This window comes from Pleurodeles waltl, chromosome 6, assembly GCF_031143425.1.
Source record: "Pleurodeles waltl isolate 20211129_DDA chromosome 6, aPleWal1.hap1.20221129, whole genome shotgun sequence".
NCBI classification, from domain to species: Eukaryota; Metazoa; Chordata; class Amphibia; order Caudata; family Salamandridae; genus Pleurodeles; species Pleurodeles waltl.
The window spans coordinates 1,511,207,067-1,511,230,782 of record NC_090445.1 but is presented as its reverse complement, the minus strand read 5'-3'; the positions used below and the strand labels follow the sequence as shown (position 1 = coordinate 1,511,230,782).

Genomic DNA, 23,716 nt, shown 5'->3' with positions numbered 1-23,716 from the left:
ACCAGACCCTTCACCTCTCACAGGATATATATATATTTTTTTAACCTGCCAACTATTCTCAGATGCCATAGATTTATCCCAATTTCCTGATAGTGACCCCCAGAGTGCCAAAACTTCTACTACTTACAAGTAGTGGTTTTTTAAGTCCATAGGTATTCTAAACACAACTGATTGCTTGGAGACCAATATTTTCACCTGTGTGTATACCTTTTCTCAAGGTTTAACTGTAGTCTCAAAGAACTGTTTTGGCATTTTCGCTGTATCACAAGCCATTTCACTAACCACTTTGTTCAGTGCACAATTTTCTCATCACTTAAATGAGTGATTTTTTAACTAAGACACTTGCCGAATCAGTCCATGTGCTCCGACCTCTTCAAATAGTATACCTAAAGTTATGTCTTTGTAAGGGGAAACAGTGTCAATATAACAGTTACAGGACTAGGCCAGTCTCCAAATACAACTTAAAGCCTGACGTGTCCAGATGCTTAAATGTTTTTCTGAGTACCAACTCATGACTACCATCCCCTCATTACAAATACCATTTAGGTAAAAATGTTTACATTTTGAATCTACTAATTACAAGGGACTAAAACCACATTGTACACAAACAGTTAATCACAATGTTTACCTGCTCTATCTGCCTTGAGTGTGTCCCAAACATTGCAGTTGAAGTCATCGTATCCAGCTAGGAGAAGACGACCGCTCTTGGAGAATGCTACAGAGGTAATGCCGCAGATGATGTTGTCATGTGAATACACCATGAGCTCCTGATCAGCACGGAGATCGAACAGCCGACAAGTTGCATCGTCGGAGCCAGTGGCAAACGCATTGCCATTGGGGAAGAACTGGAAAAACAAACAGTGTAGGTCACAGAATAAGAAAGCTGAAAATGAGGACAAAACAAGGAAATATTTTGTTGGGAGACTTATCCTTTTAGGATGGACCCACAGTAAATATCTTTCTGCAAATGCACTCTTAGAAACCTAGCTTGCCTTGTAAAAGGGCTAAAAAGGGAGTTTTACCATGAGACTTGGGTGGAAACGAGAATCATTGTGTTAAGAAATTGGAATAATTACCAAGGAGAGAGGTCAAATATGTTTGAAATGTTATTTAACTAAAACTAAGGTTTGTGTGGGTACAGTCTACAAAGATATTGAAGTATAGTACACAACCCATTTCTAGGCATATTTCACTACATATTGTCTTAATAACCCCCAGTGACATTTCCCTAATCATTCTCAACCTCCCCCAGTTAACAACTAATCACATCTTTTCGTTTTGCAGCAACTGAACTGACACCCCATATATGTATGATCGATGAACAAGAACATCCTAAATACATAACACCAGATCTCAGATGCATGAAGCGAGACGAGATCTTACTCCACATAGAAACCTGGTTAAGTGATAATTCCACAAGGCCATTCTGCAAGGATAAGGAAACCCTAACCCAAAACCTACAAAATTTTAAGACATTACCAAAACCAATGAAAATCTATTTTTTTTGCTGCTCATATTTCTCATGCTTTCAAATGTTCCCTTGCTCTTTTCTACAGATCTATAGATAGCTTTCAAACATGGTATTTTCCAGGACCCACCTTAACCGATGCCACCTTGTGAGAACAATAAACCACTAGAATTTCAAGCATCCTTGGAGACATTGGATGTGATTGGGACACTTCTGATACATATTTTTAAAGCACCAGGACTCTTGAAAAACATGAAAGGGTCCCATAGCCTGCAGCTATAAGCACCTAATCTACTTCCATGATTATGTCCTAAGCAGACCACAACCAAAAGGAACAATCTTGTAAAAAATTAACTTGCATGCAATGAAAGTAAGGCAGCTATTAACATGTGAATCCTACCTCAATACTACCTTAACTAATAAACTAATAACATAAGTGGTTATGTTCAATAACTAGGACCCTTTTGCCCCCAGCAAGCTATCCATCTGATCTGTAAGATCAGCAAATAATGCTAAAATCAGAACCACCAGCCTCATCAATATTAACTGATGAACCCAAACAGCAAAAACAATACTTGTCCCCATGTCTATACCAGGATATACAAATCATGCAAGAAGAAGGGAGAGAGTGAGATTCCTATAGAATAATGGAGTCCAAAGCAGAATGCCCTAAGAAACTACATAGGATTCTCTCAGTCCACTGCCATCAAAAGCCTTCTGCAACACCTGATAATCTGTCCATAAGAGAAAGCAGAGGACTGCCTCAGGGGACAGTCAACAAAGCAGTATACCCACAACAACCTAGAGAAAAACAATGTGAAAACTGACACCTGACTATGACCTCAGCATATCTGCTTCCACTGCATCAAAGAATACACCGAACTCCTTAAACTTTGGATTTCCCCTTGAACTCAGGACCTCATTCACAAGACCATGACAAAAAAAAGAAATTTTTTTTAAAAAAAACATTGAAGCATCAGACCCAGAAAACTGCATAATGTGTAACAGCTCATTTGTTGGAAATGTGAGTGCGCACGTAGTCACCCAATTTACAAAAGGGAATAATTTATCGTGGGCCATCGAACCATGTTCAGCTCAGGCTCATTAACAAATCGCCCATGATATCAGACTGATCTACCACTGGCAGTATACAGTGGCCGCACTATCAATGCTGGACCTACCAGTGAGTTTTGATAGTCTATCTCCAGACCCTACTACGGAGCCTAGGCTACTCTGCACACAAGGACGTATCCTTAATAGGATTCCCTTCTATCTAAAAGATCAACAAAGCGTGGTCTTACTTCCGCAGTTCAGTTTAACTTCTTTCTGCGCATGTGAGTTCAGAGACAAGCTTTCCTCACCAGTTTAGCAGATCCTATTTATTAATTCAGCCTAGCCTACTGCAAATACGTAGTTTGCACACAGATAATAAAACTAGATAACCTAAGGAGCTGAAGTCATCAAGACACCATCCATGGTGCATACATGCAAACAGACCTGATTCAGGTGGGAGACTCCCGATTTTTTAAGCCAAGAAATGGCTTTATTTTGGCTGCCTCCAGCCCCAAACTGGGGAGCATATATTCTCAGTTTTTTGTTTCCCACTTTCCTCTTCTGAAATGTTGGAATGTATAATGTTCTCCTTGCCACTGCCAAATGAATGTGAAACAGTAATCTTAAACTCAATTCCAAGGAGGAATGTCTATGGTTTCCATCCTATTCTTGGCCCCTCAAGTGAATCATGCTGAAAGTGCCTTCTACAAAGCAAAAAACAGCCTAACACATCTTCCGGCACATAGAATACAGGCAGAAACTACTTATCAGCATAACCCTTACCATGCGGTAAGGTAAACTAAGCAAATGCAAGCACATAGGGGCACTGCTCTTCCCACTGCTCAAAGGATCCAAAATATTGCACCAAGACACATTATATTTCTTTCACTATGGAAATGCTTGAAGCTTTTAAGCAACTGTGTCTGAAGTTTAGTGACTGTTTCTACCCGTCAAAATATGATCCATGAAAAAAAAAAAAAAAATCCAACGATGCATAAGTAGGCATCTTTAATATCTACATAAAAGGGACGAGCACTTGGTGTATAGTTGCCAAGTAATGTCCCTTTCTACAAGGGAGATAACATCTAGGGGAGGTGCCACTTTAAAGTTTTGGGTTTTGATGGACTTGAGTGACCTTATATCCAGTATTGGTCTTAGTACCTATCTGGTTTTGGCAACAGAAAGTAGGTGGACTAAACAAGTTATAGTATTTCTCATGGTAATACCAAGTCAATAGGTCACTTCCTTCCCGTTACAGTTGATGTCGTTCATTTTCTTTATTTCTTTCATCTTTGCAGATATTGTGGGAGGTGACTTTTTTAACTCGATGCAACAGCCCGTTTTATATGATCTTTAGAATCCATTTCTCAGAGGTTCAATTAAATTATAGTTTCAGTTAATAAAGCCCGTAAGCATACACAAAAAAAGTAATCACCATACAATACGTATAAAAGAAAAAAAGCTCTGCTTTAGGCTAGGCAGCGGTGTGACCATCACAAGCATGCCAAACCTAGTCTAAAGATCGTGCATACAAAAAGAAAAGTGAGGGTTTTGACTAATTTAAAAGCAATGGCTTGTCTGTGTCATGCATAGGAGTACATTATAAAACTGACAAATGAATTTATGATCCTGAACTAACAAGGATCGTGCAACTTGTAGAGCGTAAAATGTCCACTGGTTACTGTGCAGAGAATTTTTTTTAAAAACATTTTTAGGACAAAACGGCTACTACCATCACCTGCTAGCGTTAGGTGCACAACAACATTTATAATGCTTAATGCAAACTTGATGCCGTTGTGCAAAAGAGGCATTATCAGGGCTTAATTGTACGTTAATGCAATTTGAGCAAAAAAAGAAATACTCCACAAAACTAGGCATCTTAAATCTATTAATACTCCTACCAGCCTAGTAGGCGTTTGTACATGCTTCACCAACGTGCCTAGTGCATTCAACTTTGTGCAATTAAACATTTGTGCAAAAGAAACCTAGACACTTTAAACCTATTAATATTCCTACCAGCCGAGTAAGAGTTTATACACACACAATGCTTGACCAGGGTGCCTAGTGCAATGATCTTGGCGTTATAAAACATGTTATGCAGTTGTACAAGAGGGCAATTTCAACCTGCGTGATGAAGCAGAGAAAATAGCGAAAAAAATACTTATTAACGCGCACCTATCGGTCAAGGAGGCCCAAGTGTCTAATGCATCCATTAAAAACAGCTGTGCAACGGAAACCTTCAATGTGCAAAGAGCGAATTAAAAGAGTTGTGTACATCCCCATCTCTTATCCCATTTGTCAGAGGCGATTCTCCATTTTTTCAGAAACCTTCCGATCGTCCCTCCAACTGGTGACTTGTACAAGAGGGCATTCCTAGTGGAGTGAATTATGTTGACTTCCTCCCCCACTGGGTGGCGCCTATTCCTCTGCTTTGTCCACAAAGGACTACCTAGATTTCACTCTGTACTGTCACTATGATGATGCTGAGGTACGCTAAGAGTAACACGTGTGGTTGCATGTCTCCTCTTGTGGGAGCACAGAGTAGTGCCCTCTGAAGAGATTGTTTTTCTGTTAGGCCCCCATGGCTCTGGCAGTTATTGTTCTTTTTCATGCACCAAAGCCCTTCAACAGACTCTCTGAGAAGGCAGTCTCAAGTGAAGGCCATATTAATTATGGTGGCTTGTACCTCCTGTGTAAATCCTGAGATTCTAAGCCAGGAATGCCTGTGTAGCGTGGTAGCCTTGCACACAAGTAGCAAATAGTAGCAGACATCCAGAAAAAAAAAAAGTTTACAAACGGACTATTCTAGCCTCAATAGTTAGGATGCAATGAGAAAGATCTGTGCTGCAAAACAATGCTATCGTTGTGGGAAAAAAACTAAAAGGAATGGAAGAAGGCAGAGCTTGAAGCATAGTCTAGCTGATGTGTAAGTTAGTAAGAAAGACACCTGCCAAGGTAGTTTCCAACCTCACCACATGGAGAAGACAAATGCATAGGTTAGAAAAGGGATTCAGTGAGAGTGCAAGAGCCACAAGGGAAACTTGATTTGCAAACTTTAGAGAAGCATACCACCTAAAGATAACTTGAGTAAAGAACACTGCTGTTAGAACAAAAATAAGCAAGGTGACATTGTGGCTATATACCCTTTTAATAATACCAACCTCAAGTCCCTTCTCTTCAAGCTAATCAGCGATCTTTACAACCTACATGCTGAGAAGAGTTAATGGAATACTCCCAAGGAAAGGTTGCAAAAGAAACCCACAATGACCTGAAAGCACAGCTTTAGTCCCAGGGCAACATGCAATTAAAAGAGCATGCATCAACTCAGGTGGAATATGGGAAAATAGTTACCCAGCCCCTCAAAAAAAAACACACAAAAAACCCTATCAGTCTAATGCAAGTCTCCCTTAAAAACTAAACAAACCAAGTATTAGGTCTGAGAACAAGGTCGATGTACTAACGCCAACCCACTCAATCCAGAGTGATTTGATGTGCAGAACCAGATATGGCTCTGAACACTTAAAATTCAAGTCATACATCCATGAATGCCTACATAGTACCAATTGAAGAACCCTGATAGGCATGCCCAATAGTAAAAAAATACAGTGGATCTGAAACTCGTTTTCTAGGGTCACCATGAATGGAAACTGAACAGGACAAAACAAGAGGCACTTTGTTAAGAAGCAAAAAAGGTCCACTAGGGCAACGTAACACCAAGCAAGGGCAGCCTGACCACCTTGGACAAAGTTCCATTCCCATTTGAAGCCTTATTAAGGTGTCAAGACAGCATCTGCTCTTTTTACTATTGTCACCCAAAGTGGGATGGGTATGCCCAGACATGGGTTACATGAACACTGCCACTGGATTCAAGCTAGCCTGGTAGACGAGGGGTGATACCCTGAAAATGGTCCCAGGATGCTTATTTCCAGTCCAGGAAGGAAATGGCCTGGCAGTTCAGGCTGGACTGTTCCCACGGAGAACAGGGTTAGGACTGGTTTGCATTTGGCTTGATCCAAACTGGGGTGGCGCGTTGAGCAAAAAAAAAATGGATTAAACCCAGATCTGACTGGGGTTGAACATTTGCAATGCTCAGTATTCCATCCAAAATATGTTCTTTTTGCCAATATACATTGTGGATTGTCTTGTGGTATTCCTGCACATATTGCTTACAGGATGTCTTGTTGAAGGTCCCAAGATTTCACGTTTTCTCAGGAACTTCAGTCAGATGACACTTGTTCTGATGAGACCGGAAGAGAAACTACAGGTCAATACGTCGAAATTCCTGCCCTAAGTTGCATTCAAAACAGGTTATGAATCACCAGAAGAACCCATATGATCAGACATGTGTTCTGCTTATGTTTGTTTGATATAAAATTCTATTTAATCCTGGGAACTGTTCAGTGTCTTGATCTAAGTTGTATATATACTTGTTCAATGTCGGAGAACTGAGTTGTCTACATAAATTTGGATACATAATGAAATGTAGAGTTTCCTTCCACTAAAGATGTGCAAACAACCATACAAGATATGCCCTGTACCCTTCTCCCAAGAACACTGGTTAGGATACAACTTACTGAGTTTTCACACTTTCAGAGCAAAAGTGGGATTGCTGGCGAACGAGTTCCACAGGATATTTGTTTGGCATATTACTTTAGGGAACTCATGAAGTATTCCCCAGCATGCTTGCCTTAGTTTCAAAGGTAGGTATGCTCTCTCAGTGTGAGGAATGTAGGTCTCAGAGACACTCCTGGACACTCCCCACTTGCATCTACAAACTAGGAGGAGTTGGATTTCATACAGTGAGTGTGCTGAAGGTGCATGAAAGACATTTTCTTGAGTTTAAGGTAGCTAGCGACAGAAGGCGTTTGTAGAGGTTCATGTGAAAAGAACTCGGGATAAATTAGGACTTTGATGAGGACAGACATGAACGGGAAGGAAAATATCAGCCTAGGTGTGCTTTCATAGGTGTACTGCATAGGTAGAAGGCAGATAGTCAAGGTAGTACAGATACACATGCCATCACTTCATCTTCACCTACGGATTCAAACCAACTGGCACTGCACTTACCCAGATACTGAATTACTCCCTTACTCAACTCAGCAGATGACTCCAAACCATGCAAAATGCAGCAGGTAACCTCCCTCCACATAACACGCACACACCTTGAACCTCAAAGAGCTTCACTGACTCCCCATTCACAGCTCTTTTCAAACTCCTGAAAGACATAAATGTGGTCCAACAACCTTAACACCGCCTCAGACTTCAGAAGCCTTCCAGACACCTTTGTTCAGGGATAGGCAGAACAAGAACAGACTTCTCCTAACTGGCTCCAAAAGCACGGAAAGACCTGCCTCTACACAGTCAGTCTCTAAAATTAGTGCACTCCAGACAAAGCTGAACACTTGGCTCTTCGACTAGATTACTCCATGGATCAGCTCTGACTGCTATTGCGTCAGCGACAGGATACAGTCTCGGTGGTAGTGTATTAAAAAAATAATAATAAATTCAGAACCCAAAGCTACATGTATGGGTAAAATGATTCTCCTGCTTGCTATGATCATCCTCCGTCAGAACTTAGTATATGTTAAATTTCCTGTGACAAATGCATTACAGTCACAGCAATGTACATACCAGTAGATGTGACATATGCAACCCTATGTGGCAAAAATTACCGTTCTTCGTAGTTTATGCCGTTCTCCTTAAGGAGTATTCACCAGCATGTTAGCCTTCATTTGAAAGATAGATATGCTTAGTTCGAGCAATGTGGGCCTCGGAAGGCGTTCTTGGACACCTACCAACGTGAATCCACAAACTGGAAGGAGTGTTAGACGCATGTAAGGCATGTCTTCCAGAGCCTCATGTGGCTGTCATGGAAGCCATTAGTAAAGGTTCACTAGGTATATGTTCAGTTAAGTTGAAAATGGAATCGGTTACCTGACAAGAGGTAAAACAAAATGTAGTCAAACATTTTTTTTTTTTTCATTTGTGAAGGTTGTGGATGCATTAACTGGCAATATGTCTGGACATACATATTTATAGAGGTTTGTTTGCATGCAGTTTGGTTGATGACTGGTGGAGAAGTTGTCTTGGATGGGGATTCTGTTCTCGGGTTATGAATGTGACGGGCCCTAGCATGGCGGCGTTATGTTGATCTGAGTGCACAGATCTGTTGATGGAACTCATGGCCAGTGGTACACAAGTGGGGCTGCGTTTTTATTGGCACAAGTGGGGTAATGGTGAGCGGTAGGAATGCTGTGGATTCTGGAAGTTTCCATCAAAAAATTGAAGGAAAATATGTGATTGTGAAGCAGAGTTTGAGGTTTGTAGCGCATTGTGGGTAAGAAAACCTTGAGGGACCTACGTAAGGTCTATGGTTTGTAGGCTTGCATAGGTGGCGTCACAGCATGGCCCCCAAATACAGCAGCTACCCCTATATTCCTTATCTCACAATGCAGCTAGGATCTTCTGTGTGATGGCCTCTGTGCCCACTCACACAAGAGGGAGACCGTTCTTCTAGGGAAATGTGTGAGAAGTTGGGATGGTAGGAAATATGTGGCTCCTCAAAGATTCCAGAACTTCCTATTACAGAAACGTGAGGGAAATGTGTGTTTCTTACCAAAGTTTGACATGTGCAAGGGCTTCTGATAAAATTACCTTGTGAGAGCCACAAAGTCATGCCACCCTGGACTCCCTTGGTTGTCTAGTTTTCAAAAATGTATAAGTTTGCTATATTTCCCTAGGTGCCGGCTAAGCTATGGCCCAAAATCTACAGCTACACCCCACACTGGGGAGAAAAAGGATCAGTTCTGATTTGAAAAATGTGACTAGTCCATGTTAGGTTTTGGGCCATTTCCTGTCGCAGGCACCAGGTCTACCCACGCAAGTGAGGTATTTTTATCAGGAGACTTGGGGGAATGCCAGGTGGAAGTAAGTCTGTAGCCCCCAGAAGATTCCATAACTTTTCATCACAGAAATGTGAGCTAAATGTGTTTTTGGTCAAAGTATTAAGATTACAAGGTATTCTGGGATGAAAAAAAAAGACAAATAAAAGCTTGAATCATGCAAGTCACCTTACTCTTGATACCCCTAGGTGTCTAGTTTTCAAAAACGTATAGGTTTGCTAGGTTTTCCTTAGTGCCATCTGAGCTAAGGTCCAAAATCTACAGCTATCCACATTGGGGTAAAAAGTGTCAGTTTTCAGTGGGAAAACGTGTTAGTACAATGTTGTGTTTTGGCCCATTTCCTGTCACAGGCACTACGCCTACCCACAAAAGCGAGGCACCATTTATATCTGCAGACTTGTGGGAGTATAGAATAGTTGAACATTTGTTATTACCAATTGGATTTCGCTGCATTTGTGCCTTTCAAAGGTAAGCCAGCGTATAAGAAAGAAATGAAAATGTCACTTACCCAGTGTACATCTGTTCGTGGCATCAGTCGCAGTAGATTCGCATGTTATGCAATAGCTCGCCATCTGGTGTTGGGCCGGAGTGTTACAAGTTGTTTTTCTTCGAAGAAGTCTTTCGAGTCACGGGACCGAGTGACTCCTCCTTCTGTCTCCATTGCGCATGGGCGTCGACTCCATCCTCGATTGTTTTCCCCCGCAGAGGGTGAGGTAGGAGTTGTATTGAAGTAAAAGTGCCCATGCAATGGAGTGACTAAGTATGTACCTACTTAAGGTTGAGATGCTACATATACAAATAGTTGAAGGTAACTTCCAAACTGCTACAGGCTCCCGGGGAGGCGGGTGGGCACATGCGAATCTACTGCGACTGATGCCACGAACAGATGTACACTGGGTAAGTGACATTTTCAGTTCGATGGCATCTGTCGCTGTAGATACGCATGTTATGCATAGACTAGTAAGCAGTTATCTCCCCAAAAGCGGTGGATCAGCCTGTAGGAGTGGAAGTAGTTTGAAATAATGTTCTTAATACGGCTTGACCTACTGTGGCTTGTTGTGCGGATAACACGTCTACACAGTAGTGCTTGGTGAATGTGTGAGGCGTAGACCATGTGGCTGCCTTACATATTTCTTGCATTGGGATGTTTCCTAGAAAGGCCATGGTAGCACCTTTTTTCCTGGTTGAGTGTGCCCTTGGTGTAATGGGCAGCTGTCGTTTGGCTTTTAGGTAGCAGATCTGGATGCATTTAACTATCCATCTGGCTATACCTTGTTTTGATATTGGGTTTCCTGCATGAGGTTTTTGAAATGCAATAAATAGTTGTTTAGTCTTTCTGATGTTCTTTGTTCTGTCAATGTAATACATCAATGCTCTTTTGACATCTAACGTATGTAGTGCCCTTTCAGCTACGGTATCTGGCTGTGGAAAGAACACTGGAAGTTCCACTGTTTGATTTAGATGGAACGGTGAAATAACCTTTGGCAAAAATTTAGGATTGGTCCTTAGGACGACCTTATTTTTGTGAAGTTGTATAAAAGGTTCTTGTATAGTAAACGCCTGAATCTCGCTTACTCTTCTTAGGGAAGTAATGGCGATGAGAAATGCCACCTTCCAGGTTAGGAACTGTATGTCGCAGGAGTGCATGGGTTCAAAAGGTGGACCCATAAGTCTAGTTAGGACCACATTTAGGTTCCATGAAGGAACAGGTGGTGTTCTTGGTGGTATAATTCTCCTAAGTCCCTCCATGAATGCTTTAATGACTGGTATCTTATATAGGGAAGTTGAATAGGTAGTCTGCAGGTATGCAGATATTGCTGCAAGGTGTATTTTAATGGAAGAGAAAGCCAGGTTAGATTTCTGTAAGTGAAGCAAGTAACCCACTACATGTTCTGGAGTTGTGTGTAATGGTTGTATTTGATTAATATGGCAGTAGCAAACAAACCTCTTCCATTTACTTGCATAGCAGTGCCTGGTGGATGGCCTTCTGGCTTGCTTTATGACTTCCATACATTCTTGGGTAAGTTGTAAGTGCCCGAATTCTAGGATTTCAGGAGCCAGATTGCTAGATTCAGCGATGCTGGATCTGGGTGTCTGATCTTTTGGTTGTGTTGTGTCAGCAGATCTGGCCTGTTGGGCAATTTGATGCAGGGTACTACTGATCGGTCTAGCAGCGTTGTGTACCAGGGTTGCCTTGCCCAAGTTGGTGCTATTAATATGAGTTTGAGTTTGTTTTGACTGAGTTTGTTTACCAGGTAAGGAAGGAGAGGGAGAGGAGGAAAAGCGTAAGCAAATATCCCTGACCAGTTCATCCATAGGGCATTGCCTTGGGACTGTTTGTGTGGGTATCTGGATGCGAAGTTTTGGCATTTTGCGTTCTCCTTTGTCGCAAACAAGTCTATCTGAGGTGTTCCCCAGAGTTTGAAATAAGTGTTCAGAATTTGGGGGTGAATTTCCCATTCGTGGACCTGTTGGTGATCTCGAGAGAGATTGTCTGCGAGTTGATTTTGGATCCCTGGTATAAATTGTGCTATTAGGCGAATTTGGTTGTGAATTGCCCAACGCCAAATTTTTTGTGCTAGCAGGCTTAACTGCGTGGAGTGCGTCCCCCCTTGTTTGTTTAAATAATACATTGTTGTCATGTTGTCTGTTTTGACGAGAATGTATTTGTGAACTATTATTGGTTGGAAAGCTTTTAGTGCTTGAAAAACTGCTAGAAGTTCTAGGTGATTGATATGCAGTTTTGTTTGATGTATGTTCCATTGTCCTTGTATGCTGTGTTGATCGAGGTGTGCTCCCCACCCTGTCATGGAAGCATCTGTTGTTATTACGTATTGTGGCACTGGGTCTTGGAAAGGCCGCCCTTTGTTTAAATTTATGTTGTTCCACCACAGAAGCGAGAGGTAAGTTTGGCGGTCTATTAACACCAGATCTAGAAGGTGACCCTGTGCTTGAGACCACTGTGATGCTAGGCACTGTTGTAAGGGCCTCATGTGCAGTCTTGCGTTTGGGACAATGGCTATGCATGAAGACATCATGCCTAGGAGTTGTAACACCATCTTTGCTTGTATCCTTTGTGTTGGATACATGCGTTGTATGATGGTGTTGAAATTTAGAATTCTTTGTGGACTTGGAGTGGCTACTCCCTTTGATGTGTCTATTATGGCTCCTAGGTATTGTTGTACCTTGCGCGGCAGAATGTTGGATTTTGTGAAGTTGACGGTGAACCCGAGTTTGAAGAGGGTTTGTATGATCTGATTTGTGTGATTTGAGCACTCTATGAGCGAATGGGCTTTGATTAGCCAGTCGTCCAAATATGGGAACACATGTATTTGCTGCCTTCTTATGTGTGCAGCGACTACCGCTAGACATTTGGTAAAGACTCTTGGTGCGGTTGTTAATCCGAAAGGCAGTACCTTGAATTGATAATGTATTCCTTTGAATACAAACCTTAGGTATTTCCTGTGCGATGGGTGTATTGGTATATGGAAATAAGCATCCTTGAGGTCTAAAGTTGCCATGTAGTTTTAGCAATGGTAATACTTCCTGTAGTGTGACCATGTGAAAGTGGTCTGATTTGACGAAAGTATTCACTACTCTGAGGTCTAGGATTGGTCTCAGTGTTTTGTCTTTCTTTGGTATCAGAAAGTACAGTGAGTAAACTCCTGTGTTTATTTGTGTGTTTGGCACTAGTTCGATTGCGTTCTTTTGCAATAGTGCCTGCACTTCTATCTCCAGGCAATTGGAATGATGTTTTGACAAATTCTGTGCTTTTGGTGGTATGTTTGGAGGGAATTGTAGAAATTCTATGCAATAACCATGTTGGATAATTGCTAGAACCCAAGTGTCTGTAGTGATTTTCTCCCATGCTTTGTAGTACTGACTTATTCTTCCCCCCACTGGTGTTGTGTGGAGGGGGTGAGTGACATGTGAGTCACTGTTTAGTAGTAGGGGTTTTGGGGCTCTGAAATCTTCCTCTATTTCTAGGGATTTGCCCTCCTCTATATTGTCCCCGAAAACCTCCTCTATACTGTCCCTGGTAACTGGACGGTGTTGTCTGTGAGGTGCTGGCTTGTGTGCTCTGACCCCGAAACCCCCCTCTAAAGGGTGTTTTACGAAACGTGCTGTAATTTCCTCTGCTCTGCGGGGAGTAGAGTGCGCCCATGGCTTTGGCAGTGTCTGTGTCTTTTTTGAGTTTCTCAATAGCTGTGTCCACTTCTGGGCCGAACAGTTCCTTTTCGTTAAAAGGCATATTGAGAACTGCTTGCTGAATCTCTGGTTTAAAGCCAGACGTTCTGAGCCATGCATGCCTTCTGATAGTTACAGATGTATTAATTGTCCGTGCAGCTGTATCTGCAGCGTCCATGGAGGAGCGGATCGGGTTGTTAGAAATGGTCTGTCCCTCTTCAACCACCTGTTTTGCCCTATTTTGTAGATCCTTGGGCAGATGTTCAATGAGATGTTGCAACTCGTCCCAATGGGCTCTGTCATAGCGCGCAAGTAGGGCCTGGGAGTTTGCGATGCGCCACTGGTTTGCAGCTTGTGCTGCGACTCTTTTACCAGCTGCGTCGAACTTGCGGCTTTCTTTATCTGGGGGTGGTGCATCTCCAGATGTGTGGGAGTTGGCTCTTTTTCTAGCTGCTCCTACAACGACAGAGTCTGGTGGCAGCTGTGTAGTGATGAAAACTGGGTCCGTAGGAGGCGCTTTATACTTTTTTTCCACCCTTGGTGTGATTGCCCTACTTTTGACCGGCTCCTTAAAGATTTCTTTTGCGTGCCGGAGCATACCAGGGAGCATAGGTAGGCTTTGGTATGAGCTGTGGGTGGAGGAGAGTGTGTTGAATAAAAAATCATCCTCGACCTGTTCTGAGTGGAGGCTTACGTTGTGAAATTGCGCAGCTCTGGCCACCACTTGAGAGTACGCAGTGCTGTCCTCTGGTGGAGATGGCTTGGTAGGGTATGCCTCCGGACTGTTATCTGACACTGGGGCGTCGTATAGGTCCCATGCGTCCTGATCTTGGTCACCCTGGCTCATGGTGGTGTGAGCTGGGGAGTGTGATGGAGTTTGTGCTGGTGAGACGTTAATCACGGGCGGTGGAGAGGGTGGTGGAGTAACTCTTTTCACCACTTTTGGTTGTGGTGTCTGTTCAGTCTGGAACTCCAACCTTCTCTTTCTTCTAATAGGGGGAAGGGTGCTTATTTTTCCTGTCCCCTGCTGTATGAAAATACGCTTTTGCGTATGGTCCACATCCGTTGATTGTAGCTCTTCCTTAAACCTATGCTTTTGCATTTGTGAGGTTAGCGAGTGCTCTTCTGTATAAGAGCCTGAAGCTGGGTCGGTTGCAGCTTGTTTCGGTACCGAAACCCTGCCAGTGTCCTTTTTCGGCTCAGAGGTGACTTTTTTCTTTTTCGGGGCCGAAACCTCTCGGCGCCGATCTTAGTCGGGCCCGCTGTCTCGGCGTCGAGCCGTGTCAGCACCGGCATCTCGGTGTCGACGCTTGTCTCCAGCACTTTCTCGGTCCCGAGAAGGCTGTGTGCCGGTGTCTCGACCGGAGTCGGACGATCTCGGCACTGTTTGGGCCTTTTTCGGTGCCGACGGCCGGTCACCGAATTTATGGGTCGAGCGGTCTTGGAGTGTTTTTCGGGACCTGAACGCACGACAGGCCTCGCAGGTGTCTTCGCTGTGCTCATGTGACAGGCACAGGTTGCAGACCAAGTGTTGGTCTGTGTAGGGGTATTTATTGTGGCATTTGGGGCAGAAACGGAACGGGGTCCATTCCATCGGCGTTCTTCAGCACGCGGTCGGGCCGACCAGGCCCCGACGGGGGATCGAAAAAACTACCCCGAAGGGCACCGGAGCTCTTCGATCCTTCGACGCGGTGTTGAATCTAACTACGCCGAACCCGAACGCAACAATACCGACGAAAATCTTCCGAAATTTAGCTATTTTTCCGTTCCGAAACACGGAGCGACAGAAACACGTCCGAACCCGATGGCGGAAAAAAAACAATCGAGGATGGAGTCGACGCCCATGCGCAATGGAGACAGAAGGAGGAGTCACTCGGTCCCGTGACTCGAAAGACTTCTTCGAAGAAAAACAACTTGTAACACTCCGGCCCAACACCAGATGGCGAGCTATTGCATAACATGCGTATCTACAGCGACAGATGCCATCGAACATAAGTTTACTCACCTTTGCTGGAAAAGATGCCACACTTCCACTTGGCCCACTAACGCACCTCTGAACTGCAGACTCTAAGCAGTAGTGCTGGGTTAAAATGTATTTTTCCAGGTCGGTCGCTGCCCTGCAGTTATCTTGGATAAACACACCAGCAAACAACGCTGTTGAAGTCAATGTACTTCGATCGAATTACATTGCACCCTTGTATGCAGTGACGTGCTAGCTTTCTGATGACAAAATTGTAATGCATTAGCTATCCATCTTGCTATGCTCGGTATTGAGAGTGGATAACCCCTGCTAGGAGCACTGAAGGCTACTACTAATTGATTGGATTTGCAGAAGTTTCTCATTTTGTCAAGGTAGTATTTTAAACCTCTTAACATCCAATGCCCTTTCTGCTGACATCTTAAGATCTATGGAAAAAAAGTCTTTAAAATTATTGGCTCACTTAAGTGCAATTCTGATGGAACTTTTGGATTCCTTCGCAGAATCACTCAATTGTTTCTAAATTGCAGGAAAGGTTATTGAATTATGAAATTATGAAAGCCTGTATCTCACCCTTCCATCTTGCTAATGTTAATGTAAAAAAGAGAGCCAATTTCCAAGACAGGAATGCAATGTTCGCTTTATGGATAGGCTTGAATGGGTCCTTCATTAGTTGGGAAAGTACAGTATTTAGTTGCCAGAGTGGGGGAGGATGCCTCACAGACAGGAAGGCATTAAACACAAGCTTGAGAAATTGTTTGAGGAGTCTGCTAGACCATAACAATGGTGATACCACTGATCTTCTAAAATGGGATTTGGCTGCTAGGTGAACTTTAATGGAAGCATGAGCAAGACCGGATTGCGCCAGATGTAGGAGATCGGGAACGATTTTCTCCGGTACAGATGACACTGGGTGTACGTTGGACCGTTGACATGAGATGCAGAACCGCTTCCATTTAAGACAAGTCTTGTTTGCACGATCTGTACAAGCTCTGGCTAGGATGTCCCTGCATTCTCCAAGGATATTCAGATGCACAAATTAACTGAATTCAAGAGCCAGACTGCCAAGGGCAAGGACTTGGAATTCAGTTGTAGTACTTGGCCATGGCTCATTGCCAGTAGAGCCAGAAGTGGTTGCAGTAGGATGAGTGGTGTCTCTCAGAGGACAAGTAACTCCATGAAACAATGTTGCCGTGGCCACCTCAGAGTGATTAGAATGATCCTGTAGGGCACTGCTTTCATCTTCATGAGAGCTCTTCGGAGGAGAGGAATCTGAGGAAAAGCACAGGAAAGATTCTGGACCATGTGATTGAAAACACATCCCCCCACGATCCTCGTTGAGGATGCCAGATTGTGTATAACCACATTTCCAGTTCTGGGATGTTGCAAACTGGTCCAGACTATCTACCCATTGATAAAAAAAAAATCATCCAGGACACCCTGATTTATTTGTACTCGTGCAAGCACTTCTCATCCTGCTCAGAGTGTATGACATTTTGCTTCACGGGGACACAGTCTGCCTTCAGATTCACCTGGTGACGGATCGACCATTTCCAAATTCTTTGTGCTTCTTGGGACAGTGCTTGGGACCTTGTGCCACCTTGTTGATAAAGTGCATAGTCGTGGTGTTGTCTGTGCTGATGAGCACTGCAGAGTTCTGTATCCTGGTCAGGAAAGCTTGCAAGGCTAGATGCACTGTCTTGAGTTCTAGCAGACTGATGTGAAGCAGCTAAAAAGGCTCCCATTTGCCTCTGACTTAAAGGTCCAGCAGATGAGCTCCCCCAACCCTCTAAAGAGGCATCTGTGGTGATGACCAGTGGAGCAGTTTGGGTTAGGAATGTTTGCCTATCGAGTCCACCCGGACAGAGCTGTGACCATCCCCGGGGTGACATAGATGATATCATCTAAAGGGGACATTCAAATGCAGGAATAGATGCTGCTACCTGGGAAGCCCATGTATTAGCAATGTATTCGTCCCCAGACCAAAAGATGAAGGGTGAGCTGCAAATCACAGTACATAAAGTTTGGCCAGCTTCGGCATTAGAGTGAAGCTGAAAACAGACCTCCCTGCCAGAGCTTGATCAAGACTATGTTCTCATGGATACTGAATAGCTGATAGGCATTATAAAGAAGTAAAAACTATCGAGCCGCTGGACAGAGTGGAATTCCAAACACCCTTTTTAGAGGAGAAGCAACATACTGGGCTTACTCTTTGGCACTTCTTTTTAACAATCACACAGACTTATCTGTGTACCATGCCACAAATTTCTTTTGACAGGCATATACCTTTTTGGTGGAGGGACACCTGGCTGCCAAGATTACATTACAGACTTCAGGCAGAAGGGCACAAGCTATCAAATGCCACCTCTCAACCTCCACGCAAGAAGGCTGAGAATGGACGGATACAGGTAGAGAACATTTCCCTGCTGTTGTGAGGATCGCTGGTCATGCTCAAAATGCTAGACTCTGAGCCCAGTCCAGAGCCACAAGGATTACTTGGACGTTTCTGATCTTCTTGAGAACTCGGGGCAGAAATGGTATAGACAGAGCATAAATGAGGCCCAAGTTCCATTCGAGACAAAATATGCCATAAAGCAATTGCCATCTTGGAAACTACACCCTGCAATACTGCTCACATTGTGCATTCTCTGCGGAAGAGAACACATCTGACCAAGGCTCTCCCCTTGCACAACCTTCAGATGGACATGCCATTCGAGATTGACTATGCAGTGCCGGCTGAGTTTGTCCACTCGGGCGACCAGAGAGCCTGCCAGATGTTAAACAACCAGGGAAATGACCTGGTGCTCAAACCACGTCCAGAGGTGTACAGCCTCTTGACAAAGCATCCCTGACCCCCTCCTCGCCCATTAGCACTACCACCACGCCCTGCCCGTTGTAGTACCACATGGCAGTGGTGTTGTCCGTAAACTCTTGCACTATCTTCCCTTTGACAGAGGGAAGAAAGCTTTCAATGCAAGTCTGATCGCCTGGAGCTCTAACAGGCTGATGTGGTGTGTCTGGACTCTGCCGGAGACCAGATGCCTCTGATCGCCGCCTCTCCCAGGTGGCCCCTTTAATTCAGGAGTGACGCATCTGTCACTACAGTCAGATCTGACTGGGGAAGGGAGAGGGCTGTGCCTCTGACCCAATCACAGTTGGTTAGCCACCACTGCAGATCTTGTGCAGTTTCCCCAACTTTGCACCCACTGGAACTTCAGGTCCCACTGCAGAGCCCGCTTATGCCACCTGGCATGGGTCACCTGCAGGATGCAAGAGGCCATGTGGCCCAGCAGCCTCAAAGTCACACACTGAATCCCAGGTTAGAGGCTCAAACATCAGCATCATAGCCTCATTGTCCAGGACTCACCACTCTGGAGGATAAGCCACAAACTGCACTGATGAAAGGGAGCATCTGAGGAGTCAGGTGTGACTTTGGCACATTTATAGTGAACCCCAGCAAATGCAGGAGGTTTGCTGTAGTCTGGCGCTGGGAGAGGACAGCCTGGGATGAGCCCTGTAGGAAAGTACCCTCTTTTTGGCAAGGTTACCCCCACTTTCTGCCATCTGTCAGTGTGTTTTGAATCTTCACTGGGATTCTGCTAACCAGGACCGCAGTGAATGTTCTCTCCCTCCAAATTAGGTTGCTTAAGACTTAAAACACCCCACAATTGGCATACTAGTGCCCCCCATGTAAGTCCCTGGTATATGGTACCCAAGTACCCAGGGCATTGGGGCACCAGGGAGTCTCTTTCTCCCCCCCCCTTCCAAATGGGCTGCAGCATGTATTAAGCCTCCCATGGGTGCCATTGCACAATATGTCTGCAGGCCTGCCCTTGCAGCATGCGTGAGAAGGTGCATGCACCCTTTCACTACAGGTTACTGCATAAGGTCACCAAGTCACCACTATGGCAGCCCACCCCCTAGCCCAGAGGGCAGGGTTCAAGTACATGGGTGTGAGGGCACCAGTGCATGAGCAGAGGTGCCCCTACGAACTCCAGATCCATTTTCCTGGACTTTGTAAGTGCAGGGAAGTTATTTTACCTGTGTACTGGACATAGGTCACTATGTCCAGCTACATAATGGTAACTCCGAACTTGGACAAGTTTGGTATAAAAAATGTCAGAATGATACCCCAATACTGTTGCCAGTACAGGGTGTAGGATTCCATGCATTCTGGGGTCTCCTCGAGGATCCCCAGCATTGCTCCTACCAGTCTTCTGGGTTTTTCCAGGCAGCCCACGCTGCTGCCACCCAACAGACAGGTTTCTGCCCTCCTGCTGCTTAGCCTGCTCAAGCAGAGGAAGGCAGAACAAAGGACTTCCTTTGGGGGAGGGAGGCAACACTCCCTTTGGAAACAGGTGTTACATGGCTTGGAATGGGTATCCTCCCCAAGCCACCGGTATGCTTTGAAGGACAAAATTGCTACCCTTCTTGCATAAGCCTGTTTGCCCTAGTCCAGGGACCCCTGGTCCATGTTCTGGTGTGAAACTGGACAATAGAAAGGGGAGTAATCACTCCCCTGGCCATCACCACCCCAGGGGTGGTGCCCAGAGCTCCTCCAGGTGGCCATTTGATGCTGCCATCTTGAATCCAAAGTGGGAAGAGGCCCCTGGGAGCATCTAAGTGGCCAGGTCAGGCAGGTGACGTCACAGCCCCCTCCTGATACGTGGTCACCTTGCTAGGTGACCAATCCCCCTTCCTGGCCTACTCAAGGTCTCCCTCCAGGGTGAGTTTTCATATTTGACGTGCAAGATTCCAGCAGGTCTCCTCTGCATCTTTTTTTTGTATCTTCTGGCCACTGGGGCTGCAACTGGACCCCTCCAGGAACTGACAATCTGCAACTCCAGCGACCACTCTGCTTTGCAACATTGTTTTGCTGGTGCCGTCCAGCAAGTACAACAGTTCCCTGGCTGTACATCCTCTGATGGTGACAAGTCTTCAACCTACACAAGAAGCAAGAAGGAATCTCCCTTGGTGTGAAGGAGTCACTCCCCTGCATCCGCAGGCACCAACTGCAACGACGTCTGGCTGCATGAATCTTCTCTCCTGCAAAACTGTGTGGATCCTGCAACACAGGTGGTGGTCTGGAGTGGTCCCCTTGGTCCTCTCTACCAGCTGTCCAACTTGGGAGACTAAGCCCTTACCTGTCCTTGCAGGAAAGTACCCGTGCGCACCGCGACTCTCGCAGCTACCACGGCTTGTTTGTTCCTCCTTCAAGGGATCTTCAGGCTCCATGTAGCCCCAGCCCCCGCACACTTCCCAGCAAAGCACAGTCTCCTGTCTGCTTCTCCAGCGACGTGGGACTCCTCTCCAGGTGTGCTGAGTAGGCCTCACTGCAAATCCTGCACCTGCTGTCTGAGTTGCCTCTGGAGGTTGCCTTTGGAGGTTGCATCCTCGTCTTCCGACTCTCCTCTTTGGGTTGAGTCCCCCTGGACATTGCTGGTCCGCGGCAGCTCTGCAACTCTTCATCTGCGACTTTTGCCTTCGCCAAGGCTTGTTTGTGGTTTTCCAACCCCACCGACTGGTTGCCACTCTTACGTTGTGGTACATCGCCTGCATCACTCCTAGAACTCTTCTCCGGCTCCAGTGCTGCAGAGTTGACTGTCACCATCGTCGACTTGGTCCTGCATCTCCAGAAGGGTGGGTAGTGGCTCCATCCATAACCGGACATTCCAACTTGAACTGGACTTGGTCTCCTTTTGCAGGTCCTCTTCTGTCAGGATCCACCTTTGGTTTCTTCCAGTCTTGCCTGGATCTTGCACAATTTCTTTCCAAATTTCAACTGTGGGCTTGGGGGAAGAACCAGGCACTTAACTCTTCTCTCCTGGGCGCTGGGGGACACCCTGGTAATTACCTTTAGGGGATTCTAGTTCCTCCAGTTCCCCTCCACAGATTCCACTTCCTTGGTTGGGGTAGTGCCTTACGCATTCCACTTACTTCGTATATGGTTTGGTTTCTTCCTAGGGCCTTCACTATTTTCTATTGTTTTACTGTTTGCTATTGCTTTCTATGCTAATCACTGACTTCTATTGTGTATACAATAATGAGTTTACTCACCTCCTATTGGGCTATTGCCTACACAGTATAAAATACCTTCATTTTTGTAACACTGTGGTTCTTTCATGTGTATAAGTGCAGTGTGACTGCAGTGGGATTGCATAACCTTTGCATGTCTCCTGGATAAGTCTTGGCTGCTCATTCATAGCTCCCTCTAGAGAGCCCTGGCTTCCTAGACACTGTGAACACATCACTAATAGGGGATACCTGGTATAAGGTGATAACACCATGGGTGCTCACCATACACCAGGCCAGCTTCCTACAAGCCAGTCTTCAATAATCAGTCATTGAAATAGAGGGAAGACTGAAACCCCTCGTCTATGCAAATGAGCTGCGACCACAGCCATGATCCTGGTGAACAACCATAAGGCCAAAAGGAAGCTTGGGGAACTGAAAGTGCTCGTGGCCTCCTGTTAATTGCAAGTAACATCTGCGGGCAGACAGGCTGAGGATATGGAAGTAAGGGTCCTGCAAGTCCAACGCAACTATCCAGTCTCCTGGGTCCAGGGCAGTTAGAACCAGAGCCAGAGTGAGCATTTTGAACTTCTTGAGAAAAAGATTAGGGGGGAACAAAAGGTCTAGGATAGGGCAAAGGACCTTGTCCTCTTTGGGCACCAGAAAGTAGCAGGAATAATTACCACGATCTAGTTCTGTCACAGGGACCCTCGCTTTGGCTGCCTTGGCAAGACAGCCGTAACTCCCACCCAGAAAAGTGCCAAGTGATCCTCTGCCATCTGATCGTAGGATGGTGGCATGGAGGGGGGACTTCGGGAGACTGAGTCAAAGAGGAGGGAGCAGTCCCTTCGGACTAACTGCAAAACCCACCTGTCCAGTGTGATGGAACCCTCAGAGCAGGTGATGACAGATCCTAGCAACACAAAAGGATGATGGATGGAGTGCTGACAATGCAAATACTCACCCCCAGTCACAGATCTGGGTTTAATCCATCGTTCGTTTGCTCACCATGCCACCCCAGTTTGGACTCAAACATATGCAAATCAGTCTTGACCCTGTTCCTCATGGGAACAGTCCAGCCTGAACTGCTAGCCCAGGTCCTCCCTGGACAAGAAACAAGCATCCTGGGACCGGTTTCAGGGTATCACCCTTCTTCAGCCACGCTAGCTTGATTCCAGTGGCACAGTGAGCAAGGGACCCACGTCTGGGCATACCCTTCCCACTTAGGGCAACTTTAGCAACACAAAAGGATGATGGACAGAGTGCTGACAATGCAAACACTCACCCCCAGTCACAGATCTGGGTTTAATCCATCGCTCTTTTGCTCACCATGCCACATGACAGATCCTAGTCTGCTTTCTCTCAGAAGAGATGGGTGCCTTCAAAGGTCATTTCCTAAATATTAGCTTGGACATCCCCCGAAAAAAGTCAGACATCCTCAACCAGGCGTGGGCACCTCAAGGCCACTGTCAAAGCAACCACTCTGCCCAGTCTGCTGGTCGTGCCCAGTCCACATCAGATTGTGAACTTTGTTGCGTCTCTTTAATCAGCAATTGCTTGGGAAAATACAGCCCAGAACCTGTGGAAGCACTTGCACAACGGTACCCTACAGCACGTGGGAATAATGTCCCAAAAGGCATGTGGTGTTAATGACTACAATGCCAGGCTGGTGGAATTAAATATCTTAAGTGTCTGGCCTCTTGCATTACCTATCCGGGGGTGTGGAAGGAAACACACTCTGGAGGGTGGAGGCTTGGATAACCAAGCTCTCATGAGTGGGGTGTTGTGTCAGGAAACCTGGGTCACCCAGTGCCAGATTATGGCAGCGGACAATTGTACTGTTCACAGAAGCCAGTGCTGGGTTTGGACCAGTTACCCAGTAGGACCTTCATTAAATGGAAGCAGGGGTTCAAAGGATGAAGCCCCAGACTGAAGCAGGACCTCGGCTGCTCTCCGCACCACCCTACAACATAATGCTCCCTCCTCCGTAGCCAAGGATGGGGGGAGGTGGGGAATAGAGCATACAAATATCTGGTAAGGTATCCAGTCCACTGGCCTTACCAAGTCCATGGGGTCTTGGTGCTGGTATTCTAAAGGGTCCAGCGAACCCTCCCA

General features: G+C 45.4%; 1 protein-coding gene across 4 annotated transcripts in view; it reads right to left on the bottom strand.

The window, feature by feature from the left end:
* GNB1 (G protein subunit beta 1) overlaps positions 1–23,716 on the bottom strand; it is a 360,950-nt gene that overhangs the window by 93,638 nt on the left and 243,596 nt on the right. For all 4 annotated transcript variants that reach the window (XM_069241008.1, XM_069241010.1, XM_069241009.1 and 1 more), the window contains one exon: positions 629–845. In XM_069241008.1, the coding sequence (XP_069097109.1) occupies positions 629–845 (217 nt within the window). The remainder of the gene's footprint in view (positions 1–628; positions 846–23,716) is intronic.